The sequence below is a fragment of the Gopherus evgoodei genome, chromosome 7 (assembly GCF_007399415.2).
Source record: "Gopherus evgoodei ecotype Sinaloan lineage chromosome 7, rGopEvg1_v1.p, whole genome shotgun sequence".
NCBI classification, from domain to species: Eukaryota; Metazoa; Chordata; order Testudines; family Testudinidae; genus Gopherus; species Gopherus evgoodei.
Window position 1 is genome coordinate 13,134,287 of NC_044328.1, and position 13,569 is coordinate 13,147,855.

Genomic DNA, 13,569 nt, shown 5'->3' on the forward strand with positions numbered 1-13,569 from the left:
CCGTGCCACTCAGACCAGCGTGTCTGGCTCCGCACAGCGCCAGACACGCTGCCGCATACATGCTGCTGTGCTCCCCCGCGGAGCCCACAGCCTCACACACACACACACACACCCAGCACCTGCCTTCCAGATTTGAACACCTCAAAATGCAGGAGTGCTCAAGCTCAGTTTGGGCAGCTTAACAGCTTCATTTCTCCCAAATCAAATATACTGATCCACTGGAATGTGCTGTAGAAAAAGTAGGATAAAATTGAGCAAGAAATGCTGCCCAGTGGTTATTAGGACTGGAATTGCTATTTTCAACAGCCATTGCCTTTTTTTGTTTGTTTGTTTGTTTAAAAGGAAGACAGTGATATTGCATTGGCAAATTCCCCATAGAAAGAAAGAGTGGAACAAAAGAAGAATAAAGGCACCTCAACTTTTCCTCCTTTATGGAGGACAGTCTTATAATATGCATCCAGAGATCCTCCAATCACACAAGCTGAAAATTGTTCCACTTTACTGCAGCTCTGTAACCATATGGGAACCAATCCTGTCTGTGTTCTGTGCACATCCAAAATTCCTGCTGAATGATCCGCCCTGGGAGCGACTTACCAGTGACCCAGGGCTGCGGTGGAAGGAGGGTGCAGGTGGTGGTGGGGGGAGAGCCCAGGGCTGGGGCAGCAGGATGTGTTTGGGGAGGGGCACTGGTGGGAGGGAAGGGGGAAGGCCAGGGCTAGGGCGGCGGGGGGGGGGGGGAGAGCCCAGGGCTGGGGCAGCAGGGCGGTGCAGGGGGCAGCCAAAATTTTTTTTGTTTGGGGCGGCAAAAAACCTAGAGCCAGCCCTGATCCAAGGCTCCACCTACTCCCAACATACCTGCTCAGGAATCAGAGGGGTAGCCGTGTTAGTCTGGATCTGTAAAAGCAGCAAAGAATCCTGTGGCACCTTATAGACTAACAGACGTTTTGGAGCATGAGCTTTCGTGGGTGAGTACCCACTTCTTCAGATGCAGAAGTGGCTATTCACCCACGAAAGCTCATGCTCCAAAACGTCTGTTAGTCTATAAGGTGCCACAGGATTCTTTGCTGCTCAGGAAGGAGAGCAGTATATATACAGAGGCACACAAAAGCATACTATACCTCTACCTCAATATAATGCAACGCGATGTAACACGAATTCGGATATAATGCAGTAAAGCAGCGCACGGGGGGGGAGGGGGCAGTGCACTCCATCAGATCAAAGCAAGTTCGATAGCAAGTTTCACCTATAACGCGGTAAGATTTTTTGGCTCCCGAGGACACTGTTATATTGAGGTAGAGGTATATTTTAATATATGATATACGTACATACACACACACACACACACACACACTCTTTAGAGCCTCAGTCCCACAAACAACATCTGTGAAAAGAGCACACTGATGATTTATTATTTGTTAAGCACCATTGGTTTGGCGTTTATGCCAGATACAAATAAAGGCAGTCCATGCCCAGAAAAGTTTACAGTCCAAGGCCTGATCTACACTACGCGTTTAAACCGAATTTAGCAGCGTTAAACCAATTTAACCCTGCAACCGTCCACACAACGAGGCCCTTTATAGTGATATAAAGGGCTCTTTAAACCGATTTCTGTACTCCTCCCCAACAAGAGGAGTAGCACTGAAATCGGTATTGCCATGTCGGATTAGAGTTAGTGTGGCCGCAAATCGACAGTATTGGCCTCCGGGCGGTATCCTACAGTGCAGGCCAGGTAGACAGGAAAAGCCCCGCAAACTTTTGAATTTTGTTTGCCCAGCATGGAGCTCTGATCAGCATGGGTGGCGACGAAGTTCCAAATCCAAAAAGAGCTCCAGCATGGACCATACGGGAGACACTGGATCTGATCGCTGTATGGGGAGACAAATCTGTTCTATCAGAGCTCCGTTACAGAAGATGAAATGCCAAAGCATTTGAAAAATCTCCAGGCTATGATAGACAGAGGCCACAGCACAGTGCTGGGTGACAAGCGTAACGGAAAGCCAAAGAATCAAATGGACGCTCCTGGAGGGAGGGAGGGGGTACTGAGGACTCCAGCTATTCCACAATCCCCGCAGTCTCTGAAAAGCATTTGCATTCTTGGCTGAGCTCCCAATATCTGAAGGGTCAAAAGCAAAACGGGCTCCATGGTTGCCATGCTATGGCATCTGCCAGGGCAATTCAGGGAAAAAGGGTGTGAAATGATTGTCTGCCATTGCTTTCACGGAGGAAGGATTGAGTGATGACATTTACCCAGAATCACCCGCGACACTGTTTTTGCATTGGGATCTCAACCCAGAATTCCAATGGACGGGGGAGACTGCAGGAACTATGGGATAGCTACGGGATAACTACCCACAGTGCAACGCTCCCGAAATTGACGCTAGCCTCGGTACACGGACGCACACCGCCGAATTAATGTGCTTAGTGTGGCCACGTGCACTCGATTTTATACAATCTGTTTTACAAAACCGGTTTATGTAAAATCGGAATAATCCCGTAATGTAGACATACCTCAAGGTCCCAGCCTTGCCAGCTCTTATTCGTCACGTGTGAAGCTCCATGTCACTGACCAGGCAGAACATCTTGCACAAATACAGCTGAACTGTTACCAAGAGGCCACCCAGAAGGGGTGTTTAGTAAGAATGCTTAGTATATATTTTTAAAATCTACACACACATACACACACACACACACACCCCTTGCCCTTCAATAGGGTTCTGGGCTGGAGAAGGCAACTGACTAATAGGTTACTGTTTGTGAGTAGCAAGTCTCTTTGTGCACAGCAAAAAGGAAGCAGATATCTATATGTTACACCTTATCAGCAAGAGCTATTGCTGAGCCAACTTTCATTTGCTATTCCTAAATAGAGTCCAGGGAGACTCATCTCTTAGTAACTCTTAACAAGCAGCTACATGCCGGCAGTCTGCATCATATCTATAGTAATAATACTTCCAACACCTATGCACGAGGGGAAAGTGTTGCTATCAGTGACTGCTGCTCAATATCCCATTAAAGAGCTGGTTTAAGGGAGAAAACTCAGACACACAACTCAGAGTCCAGCCATATAATAGCTGAGATAAAAAACAGCAGGGCTACGAAAGGGATCAGTGGTTTAGAGATTCCAGCAAGACACACTAAAAACAAAAAGCTTAATTAATGTATATCCCTAGTTCTGTTCAATAGAACTTCCTCAGTCTGTTTCTTGTCCGTAAAAATTAAGAGCAATGTCCCTTGTACAATTTAAAGTATGCAATTTATCATGAGATGTTTCCTTGGGACAAACCTTTGCAATTTCCAGAGCTGTGCTGTACTGGTAGTTGTAGTTCCATTTATGCTCTCAAGCAGTAATGTCTCCACAGCTCAGAAGTTGCAGCTCCTCTGACTGAGTAGAGGAAGGTGGCAAGCTGGAGGAAAGACTGGGATCCTTCAGAGAGATGGCTCTCTCACTGGTTTTACTCCTAATATTTTGTGGACTGAGTAGCTCTAAAGGGAGTGGCCCTGTCAAACAGGAAGTGCCTGGTCTCCCAAACAATTTAAAGGAAGAACGAGAATTTTTCTCTTTAAATCACTTAGTCATTCTGGATGCTGGTACAGTGCACCTTTCAAATGCATTACATTTTCCATCTTGCTGCTCGTCTGGGAGAAATAGAAACTAGTGTAACAGTGGTAACAGCTTCCTTCTATATAGCGGCTTGCATCCAAAAAGATCCTAAATCACCTTAAAAGCTGATTATAAACAGTAGACCTGGCCACCACCTGTTCTACTCCAAGAGTCTGCAGAGTTGTCTGGCCTCATCTCCACCACATTATCCCCTAGGCAAGGGGGAGAAAGAAGGTCTGTGTACAGTGGGGATCATGGGAAATTCTGTCCCCAGTCTCACCCATCCCAACCTAGCATACAAGCCAAATTACCTGCGTACATCTTATAGACTCCCACCCTGTCACCAAAACACGGTGGGCAGGTGCTCTGCTGCCACTTCCCCTCTAAACATGTTTTGAAAAGATGCCAAAAAAATACACAAACATACTCTGAGAAGGAGCAGGTAAGTCCAGATTTTGGCCAATGATGCTTATTTCTCTGCTACTAAAACTAGATCAGACATTTAATTTCCTGAACTCTCAGCTTCATTTTTCCTCACTGAGCTAGCATCTTCTCAGCTATATGGTCAAATACATACACAGGCTCTCTCTTACACATACCCTTTCACACACACAATTTGGTCTCTATGCCTTTTACTCTGTCTGCCATTCTTTCCTTCTGACTTCATGTGCTGTTTTCTGACACCATGTGAATGTTAGTATGTGAATGTTAGTACAACCCAGGACAGGGCGTTCACTCACTTCAGACTTTTATGTGTTTGTCTGAAAATGATTATCCCAGCAGAAATGTTTGAAGGGGGTGGAGAAGAGAGGGAGGCGTCTCTCCTACTGTGCTTTTTAATCATCAAAGCACTTCACACACATTAACTAATTAATCCTCACCACCATCCTTGTGAGGTAGCCAAGGATAATTATCCCCATTTAAAGAGATTGGGAATTCCCAATCCCAGGAGGCACTAGGCCCTTACCACACTTTATGTTTTAGTAGCTTTTAGGAACAGACTCTTGGATTTAAAAATTTTATTACAATGATGTTAAAAAAAAGTGAGTGGTACAAAGTTTAAGCATAGAAGTTTCTGGTTATCAGGGAATAACATACAGATTATCGAGGGTGCAAAGTTTGGTTTAAAATCAGGTGGCATAAGGAATACATAATCTGCGATATCCCCGATTGGGGGTAAACGGTTGATGAGTGAAAGCACAGACATTGAGCTATGAGGGTATGAAGTTCATAAAGTGGCTATGTTCGGGTGTGAAGTATAATGAGTGGATATGATGATGAGGATGGATTGACCCTCATTTAGTGAGATTTAATGTTCAGGGAGTTTATGGTTCCAGTTCATATGATCCAACGGAGAAAGTCTCTTGGTCCCTTTCTCATAGTCGAAGAAAGATGTCACTCTGGCTCACGCTTCCTGGTACTGTCAGTGGCCAGTGATGTGCTCGATGTAAATGTCCCTGAACCATCAGATGGTGTCTGAGACCATGAGGTGGCACATGAGCCGTGCGAAGCATCGACCGATCCCACAGGTCAGCAGCACACGCTAGTTGCAGGGGTCCCCGGTGCCCAGGGCTCCGACAATCAGGGCGTCCATCTGCACCTCGTAGCCCTTCACTCTCAGGGTGTCGGCCAGGGGGGCATACTTCTACAGCTTACGACCTCGGGCTTCGCAAAACGCCAGGGTCCTGTTCTCAAAGGAGACCACGACGTCAACGAGGATGATCTTTTTCTGGGCCTCGGTGATGACGACATCATGTCGTAGCTGGCGCAGGTCACAGAGCTCCCCCCCAGGTGTGGTGCGATGGCTTTCACCAGGCAGTTCTGGATGGCGTTGTGGTGCAGCTGCCAGGCTCTGGAGTGGGGATTGCAGCTGCACAGGACATGGGGCAGCGTCTTCGTTGAGAGGGACACAGTTGAACCGGGCACAATGGATGAACCGCCAGTCGGCAAAATGGGTGAAGCCGCCCCCGTCGAAGAAGTGTACTACAGTGAGGAGGGATAAATAAGTACAGAGGGAGACTCTTCAGTGTGTATGAGGGTCGCCATTCAGATGACTGAATTCTGGTGCCCAGTCTTGTGACCTGTCCACTTGGCCATACTCTTCTCTTTTTAGCTTTGGTCCCCGTCCCCAAAATGTTTTGATAAAAATCTATATCTATATACACCTCTACCCCAATATAACGCTGTCCTCAGGAGCCAAAAAATCTTACCGCGTTATAGGTTAAACTACATTATATCGAACTTGCTTTGATCTGATGGAGTGTGCACCTCCCCCCCCCACCAGAGCACTGCTTTACTGCATTATATCCAATTCGTGTTATATCGGGTCACATTATATTGGGGTAGAGGCGTATTACACATTTGAGCATGCTCACAAAACAGCACTAGCAATGATTTTATCATATTATTATAGGACATATTAATGCACCCAAGAGAGTACTGTATACAGCATGTAAGAGGGGACAATACCTACTGGCCCAGCAGACAATCTCTTACACTTATCAGGCAGTACCCAAGAACCTTTCCACAAAAATCCCTGTAACTGGCCCCCTGAAATGCTCATCTCAGAGGGAAACAGACTTATATAATGGACTGTCATGCAAGTTAGCAAATTTATAGGTGCTTATAACTCTGTCAAACTTTAATAATTTGGGCTGAAGTTTTCCATGTTGAGTATCTGTTTCAGACTGATCTTTATGGAATTTTTCAGCAAAAATAGTTTAGCTGTTTAGCCAAGAAACAGATGAAGGAAAAATACATTGTTTTGTCCATATTAACAAATTAGTTGTCAGAATTTATTTTAGCAGCTCTAGCTCAATGCTTTGGAGCAGGAACTTGAAATTTGGCAGGAACGTCACCCTGATGTCAGGGATGTGCTTTCCAATGTTCCCATGAAAAATCATTCAAATTTGGCCAGATTACAAGTCCTTGAAAAAATTATGGCTTGTACATGCTCAGTAGAGACTTGCTAGCAACCGTTCAGAAGTGGCGTGCCGAGTCTTCATTTATTCACTCTAATTTAAGATTTCTCATGCCAGTAATACATTTTAATGTTTTTAGAAGATTTCTTTCTATAAGTCTATAATATATAACTAAACTATTGTTGTATGTAAAGTAAATACGGTTTTTAAAATGTTTAAGAAGCTTCATTTAAAATTAAATTCAGTGTAAGTGCCACTGAAAATCAGCTCACGCGTGCCATAGGTTGCCTACCCCTGTGTTAGAGTTTGGCTCTAGTTCTCTGAAAATTGTGTCTGTAATAAGCATGCTCCAGGCCCACACAACACCGTGTGACCCGACTGAACATGCATCATTGCCACAGAGTGAATGAGCATGCTCCATCCCAGGGCTGCATGGGCTGAACAGGACTTTCCTTGCAATTGCCACTCAGGGACCCTGTGGTGCCAGGTGCTAGAACTGCAAGCAGGAAGAATCTCTCTCTCTCTTCTGCTGCTGCTGGCACCTCTGTTAAGCAAGGAAGAGAAGGGAGCGGTCTGACTTAGAAGACAGAGGCCTGATGAGGAATGGGGAACATGGAGAACTGAAGATGGGGAGAAGCAGAGTGAGACAGTGGAACTGAAATTAAAGACTATCATATGCATAGTGAGGCCAAATTAAGGCTGCGCAAGCAAATCTTTGGAGTGCTTAATTCTGCAACCTTAATGTTAATTGAATATAGGGTTTTTTTGGATGTAATATACACCTCTACCTCAATATAATGCGACCCGATATAACACAAATTCGGATATAATGCGGTAAAACAGTGCTCGGGGGCGGGGAGGGGGCAGCACATCCCTTGGCCCGCGCTGCCTCCGCAGCCCGCATTGGCCTGGAGCGGTGAACCGCGGCCAGAGGGAGCTGCAATCGGCCGAACCTGCGGACGTGGCAGGTAAACAAACCAGCCTAGCCCACCAGGGGCTTTCCCTGAACAAGTGGCGGACCGGCTTTGAGAACCACTGTTCTAGAGGATCATCCCTGAAAGCAGCACATGAAGAGAACTATTGACAGCCAGTCTACAGCCATGCTTATGAGGTGAAGGAGGCTGTTGGCAGAAGCACTAAGGAAGGATCTGCTTCTAATTAACATCCTGTCATTTGCTGGTCTTGCTGCTCTCACTAATGAAGGAGGGTCTATTGGACGCGGCAGGTAAACAAACCAGCCTGGCCCACCAGCGGCTTTCTCTAAACAAGCGGCGGACCGACTTTGAGAACCACCGTTCTAGAACATTCTCTGACTTCTGTAACATCACTGTCTCACTGACTGTGCATCTCTCAGATGTACATTAGAAGACAATATTTACATTTTCAGATGTGAGTGCTTAGAACCATGATGACCACATATTTTAATATTTTGGAATAATAAAACTGTTTAGACAATTTAGATACATTAAAAAATGTCAGACAGATACTCATTTCCTGTGCTTTACTACCTGCATCCTAATGATAATATTTTACATTAATATAGAATCTTTCAACCTAATGGATCCCAGGGCACTTAAACTATAGTTGGGATATCAAGGACGCCTATTTTAAAATAGCAACGCTGATACTCAGTCACGTCCAAGGTGTAGTGCAGATGCCTGCTCATAAACAGCTCAATAAACAAGAATTTTGGCCAAGAACAAAATTCTATTCTTAGAGGAAACGTTCCATCCAAGGATCTCAAAGTGTTTTAAAAACAATAATTAGGCCTTGCAACATTCCAGTGAGGTGGATAACCATTACGGTCTCCATTAAACAGATACGTAAAATGAGGCACCGAGGCCAAAACTTTCAAGTTGGGCTGCTGAAAGTTAGGCTTCTAAATCTGTACTTAGGCTCCTGGTTTTTTTTTGAAGTGCAGACTACCTACAAATCTATGGAAGATGCAAGTGCTCAGCACCTTTGCAAAAATTCAGGCCACTTCTATTTAGATGCCTAAATGTAGGCAACTAGGCTTGAAAATGTTGTCTAGAGAATGCAAGTGACTTTCCCAAGATCACACAGTGTGTTAGTGGCAGACGTGATCAAAGAACCCAGGAATCGTAGTCCTTCCTATTAGAGAATAATCAGTCAAGCAAGGAGTAAATTGCAGGCTATTCATTTTATCTACCTAAGAAGGCTGAAGGGCTGAGTCAGCTTTTCTGGGATTTGAAACTGTGATTCCAGGAAATCCAAGTATTCCACTCCTGACACCTTAGAACTCTAAACCATTGCCAAGACTAAAATGATCATCTTCTGTTTCACTGAATATAGGGATTTAGTTTATTGTTCTATTGTTTTTTTTTAAAAATACTGTAATACTGCAACACAAAATTGCAACATCCCTCTGTGCTTTTCCACACCTCAGTGCTGCCTGGGCGCTCACTGATACAGATTGCTTTCCCCTGCGTGGGCTCTGAACTCAGGCGCCAAACAAGGGATCACAAGTGGATAACACATAGATAAGACTTTGGCAGCCACTATTCTGTCATATGTTTTCCATTGCCAAGAAACAAAATAGCACTTATTAAAATTCTCTCTTTAGTTAACTGTTCGGTAATTCTCTTCTTCTATTGGCATTTTGTTGATTAAGCAAATACCTATTGCTTTGGGGAAGGAAAGTATGTTGGCTCAAGGAGTAACATTTATTATCTCCAGTCAACTGTATTTAACAAGCTTTGGAAATAATAGCTAGGGACCAGATCCTCAGCTGGTGTAAATCAGTGGATCTCCACTGCAGTTTCCTTCCCAATAAGATGACATCAGTGGAACTATGCCTACTGATACCAGCCGAGGTTCTGGCTCCTAATTTTTTCCCTTCTCTATTAGTGTGAATGTTTGTAGATCAAGAAATTTGTGATACAAAAGAAAGAGGTTCTACGGCTAAAAAAAATTAATCACAGTCTTATTGGTGTTGGAGAGCTAATTAAAAGCTGTATTGCTGCCAGTGCTAACCCCCTGGTCTGTTAAGCTTTTGCCTTTTGAAAAAATTAATCTCAAAGATTACTTTTAAAAGGCCCAAAATGTTGTTATAACCTGACCGAGATTGTTATCCAAACTCTAAATAACAATTCTTGAGAAAAAAGTACTAACCATTCTGCCAGTGAGAAAGGACAAAAAATGTATCCATGACTTGTTCATGAAGTACCCTACAACACAAGCTTATCTGGAGCCTGATCCAAACCCCATTGAACAACAAAGGCCTGGGATCAGGCTGTTGTTGCTGAATCAGTCAGCATTAGCAATAGACAAAACTGTGAAAAGGACGAATGGTGTCAGGTAGTTTACGACCAAAAGATAGGTACTGGCTAAAAAGTAAAACATATCAAATTATGCTCTCAATTACCCTAAAATAGAACCCAATCTAGCAATTACTTACACATGTAAAATCAATGGAAACATCTGAGTAAATTTACATGCTTCCATATGTGTTTTCCAGATTGGGCCTTTAAATGTACCAGTAATTCGAGTGAGGCACTTTAAAGCATTGCAAATGAGAACACAGGCTTCAGAAAAGCTTAATATTCAGAAAGTGTTACCATTTCTTCTGTAGTGTTGATAAAAATGGGTTTGGGGGTTGTTGTTTTTTTGTTTGCAAAGGAATAATGCAGGATTATGTCAGTGCATGCACGAGGGAGAAAGACCAATTGGAAACATAAGCCTCCACTTCCACTTTAAAAGCTGAGTGAAAATGTAAAAAGATGATCAACAAACAGCAGCAATGGTGAAAGGTAAGTAGATATGGAAAGTTCTCTCCTTCAGAGTTAATGCGTGTGGTAAGGGAAGGATATCAGTAACACAGGGAAGGACATTTACTTTTTGAATATAGGATGTCTAACCATCAGCTCTGAAACAGGATACCCAGAGCTGTGATGACTTCACAAGCAAGATGTGAGAGCAAAGATACTTCAGTGGTTGGGGTACTTGATGCATGGCTTCCATTCCCTGCTCTGCTTCAGACTTCCTGTATGACCTTGAGCAAATCAGTGACAGTGGGGATACTATTTCCCTACCTTATGTGGAGGTTGTGACATTTAAACACATTAAAAGGTTGTGAAGCTCCAGTTACTACCATCATTTTTATAAGAAATGAGGGTATGGTGAGGAAGGGAGAAATCTCTGTCTGTAATACAGGAAAGGACAAAAATAACAAGCAAAGAAATGTTCCATCCTAGCTTTTATTTAAACTTGGGTCCATGCTTAATCTGCCTTGTCTGACACTGACATGTCAAATATGACTGTCCCCCACACCCCCAACCACTGTTGCCTACAGCTGTCCTACATGGGCAGACAAGGTCACAGCATTTGGCACCCATTATAGAAAACAATGGCTGAGCCCTGGCATTATTAGAAATTTCTTACAATGAGTGTTGAGCTTGGCTGACTCTCTCCACACAGAGTAACTGTTTGTGGCATTGGATGAGGAGAAAGAGAGAGACAAGAGGCACAGACATATTTACTGGTATTTTGAGGTCAAGGCCTCACTGTGCTAAGGGCTGTACAAACCCAGGAAGACACAGTCCCTGCCCCAAAGAGTTTACAATCTAAATAGACAAGACAGACAAAGAATGGGAGGAAAAGCAGACACTGAAAGGCAAAGTAATTTGCCCCAGGTCACCCACCGGGTGAACAACAGAACCAGGAATTAGAACTCAGATCTCCTGAATCTCAATCCAGTGGCTAGGACCAAACAGATTTTTAAGTGCAGACATATCTGACAGGGCTGTCATAAACAGTGAAAAATGAGGGAGGGGGGAAAGAGACAAAATGATTATTTTTACAATATTTCTGTCTCCCTTGCACTTACAATCTCATAGCAAACATTGCTAGTTAGACAAATTGGAAAGACACTGGAAGACCTTAATGGCTCTGCAATCTGCTGGAAGGGGCAAGCCTGAAACACTTAAGAGATTTAGTGCTTGAATGCTAGAAGCACAGCAAGACTGCTCTTGATGAGATTAATCTACAAAGATTCTTATAATGCCATATAGCTATTTCTGCACCGTGAGGCCATCTTATTTATCCTGGCCTCCAGCTAGATCCTATTAAAAGTTATTTCATTAAAATTGTATTACTAAAAGCATCATGTACAGGATGCAGCCCTGGACCAAGAAGAGTTCGTATTGCAGTGATTAGATAAAGCCACGTAGCACAGAATCCTATAAAAATGCATGAAGACTGTGTACTACTGTGACTTCAACAGCTGCCTCGGCTGCTGCTTCAGTGAAAGGGTCAGGGCATTAACTGTGAGGATTCTGACAAAATTATATGCTTTCTTTCAGCTATATAGGGCAGTTGAATATGAAGGCCTTGCAGGCCTCAGAGATGTCCATACTTAGTCCCTCTAACACACAGTCATATAGACAGTTGATTTTAATAATTGGAAATGTACAGTACTAGAATTAGACTCTTCCCCACTGGAAGAGAGAGAGGAACGATGACCTTATGGTTTACTCCCCCCTTGATCCACATTCATATGTGTTTATATTAAAACTGGGTGCTTGGAGACGAGTCTTGCAGAATCAGCTGCCCTTTCTTTTTTACCTGCACTGTGGAGGAGGCAAAATGGGGGCAGCATCCAGTGGCTCTCACATGGCTGTTCCAATTGCTCAGTGCTGACGCACGACCTAGTATAAATCAGAGAGTATAGATGCTCACCTACGGTCAAGTGCTTCCTGCTTTCTGCCAAATGTTCAGGTGGAGCGAGAGGAGCACTGGTCAGGATCCTACATGTGGCCCTCAGGAGCACATGGTCTCGAGCACCACAGGCTGAGTATCACTGATTTCCAAGCCAGATTTGGCCATCAGATGAGAATGCCAGGGTCTTATGGAAAAAGTAAATGGAAGCTGCTATCTCACAGCAGGAGCCTTCAGAGACCAGAGCAATGAATGCCTGGGGAACAGAACAACTGATGGAGTGGAGACAATGATCCCTGAGATTATGGAATGAACCTAACTGCTTCTCTCATGCCAGATTCTGTCATACCACCTTGTCTGACATTTAGCACTTTGGTCAATGAGTAGCTCCACTGACTTCAATGGCAACTACTCACTGAGTAAGATGACTTATAGCGGTGGTTCTCAAACGGGGGTCTGAGGCCGTGAGCAGGTTTCAGGGGGTCTGCCAAGCAAGACCAGTATTAGACTTGCCGGGGTCCAGGGCAGAAAGCCAAAGTTCCACTGCATGGGGCTGAAGCCTGGGACCCTGAGCAACATAGCTTCACGGTGCTCCCTGTGGCATGGGGCCCTGGGCGACTGCCCTGCTTGCTACCCCTTAATGCTGACCCTGGCTTTTATGTGCAGAAAACCAGTTATTGTGGCACAGGTGGGCCATGGAGATTTTACAGCATGTTTGGGAGGATTCAGAAAGAAAAAGGTTGAGAACCCCTGCCTTCTAGCGTAAGTGAGGTGGAGGAATCTCACTCTTAGAAAAGTGTGGCCTGTGCCCACTCTAGCATGTAGGCTGCAATCCTTCTCTACACCTCTGCCTGGACAGAATGGGTTGGAGGATGAGGATCTGATACCTTCTAGCATACCTGTGCCACAGAAAGCAGAATTTTGTACGGGTGGACAGATTATTACAGTAATCCAAGATGTTTATGTGTGTCCTAAATTGAAACAATCAAAGCTCAGGTTGCTATTACTGTCACTGGATTCCTTCCTCCCCAAACTGCTACCAATGACTTTCATTTCTGTCTCTCTTTTTTTTTTTCAATCCTATACCCAACACCGTGGCATCTCAGCACTTCTCTCCCCCTCATCATCAATGCAGTTTGTCTCCTGCCAAGCACCAGCAATAGTCAGGATGCAGTCTGTGTTCTCTACACAAGGAACAAACATTTTTGGTGACTCATCCAACCCAAACAGATCAGAAAACAATTCTGAACACTGGCCTTTTGCCACCACTGAGAAAAACTAGTAGTGCAGTTTTAGGAGCAGAAATCAATACTAACCAATGAGATTTGGCTGGCACTTGACTTCATGTGTAGCAAGCCATTTATACACAACGGA

At 44.2% G+C, this 13,569-nt stretch overlaps 1 protein-coding gene across 16 annotated transcripts in view; it reads right to left on the reverse strand.

The window, feature by feature from the left end:
- Positions 1-13,569, reverse strand: part of ABLIM1 (actin binding LIM protein 1) — a 315,920-nt gene that overhangs the window by 243,978 nt on the left and 58,373 nt on the right. For 5 of the 16 annotated variants that reach the window (XM_030569046.1, XM_030569057.1, XM_030569054.1 and 2 more), the window contains exon 1: positions 3,281-3,448. The exons of 1 other annotated variant lie outside the window; for it this stretch is intronic. In XM_030569046.1, coding sequence (XP_030424906.1) covers positions 3,281-3,326 — 46 coding nt within the window. In that variant the 5' untranslated portion in view covers positions 3,327-3,448. Of the gene's footprint in view, positions 1-3,280; positions 3,450-13,569 lie in introns of those variants that run through there. 10 more of the 16 variants (XM_030569059.1, XM_030569055.1, XM_030569058.1 and 7 more) reach the window with 3 other exon arrangements.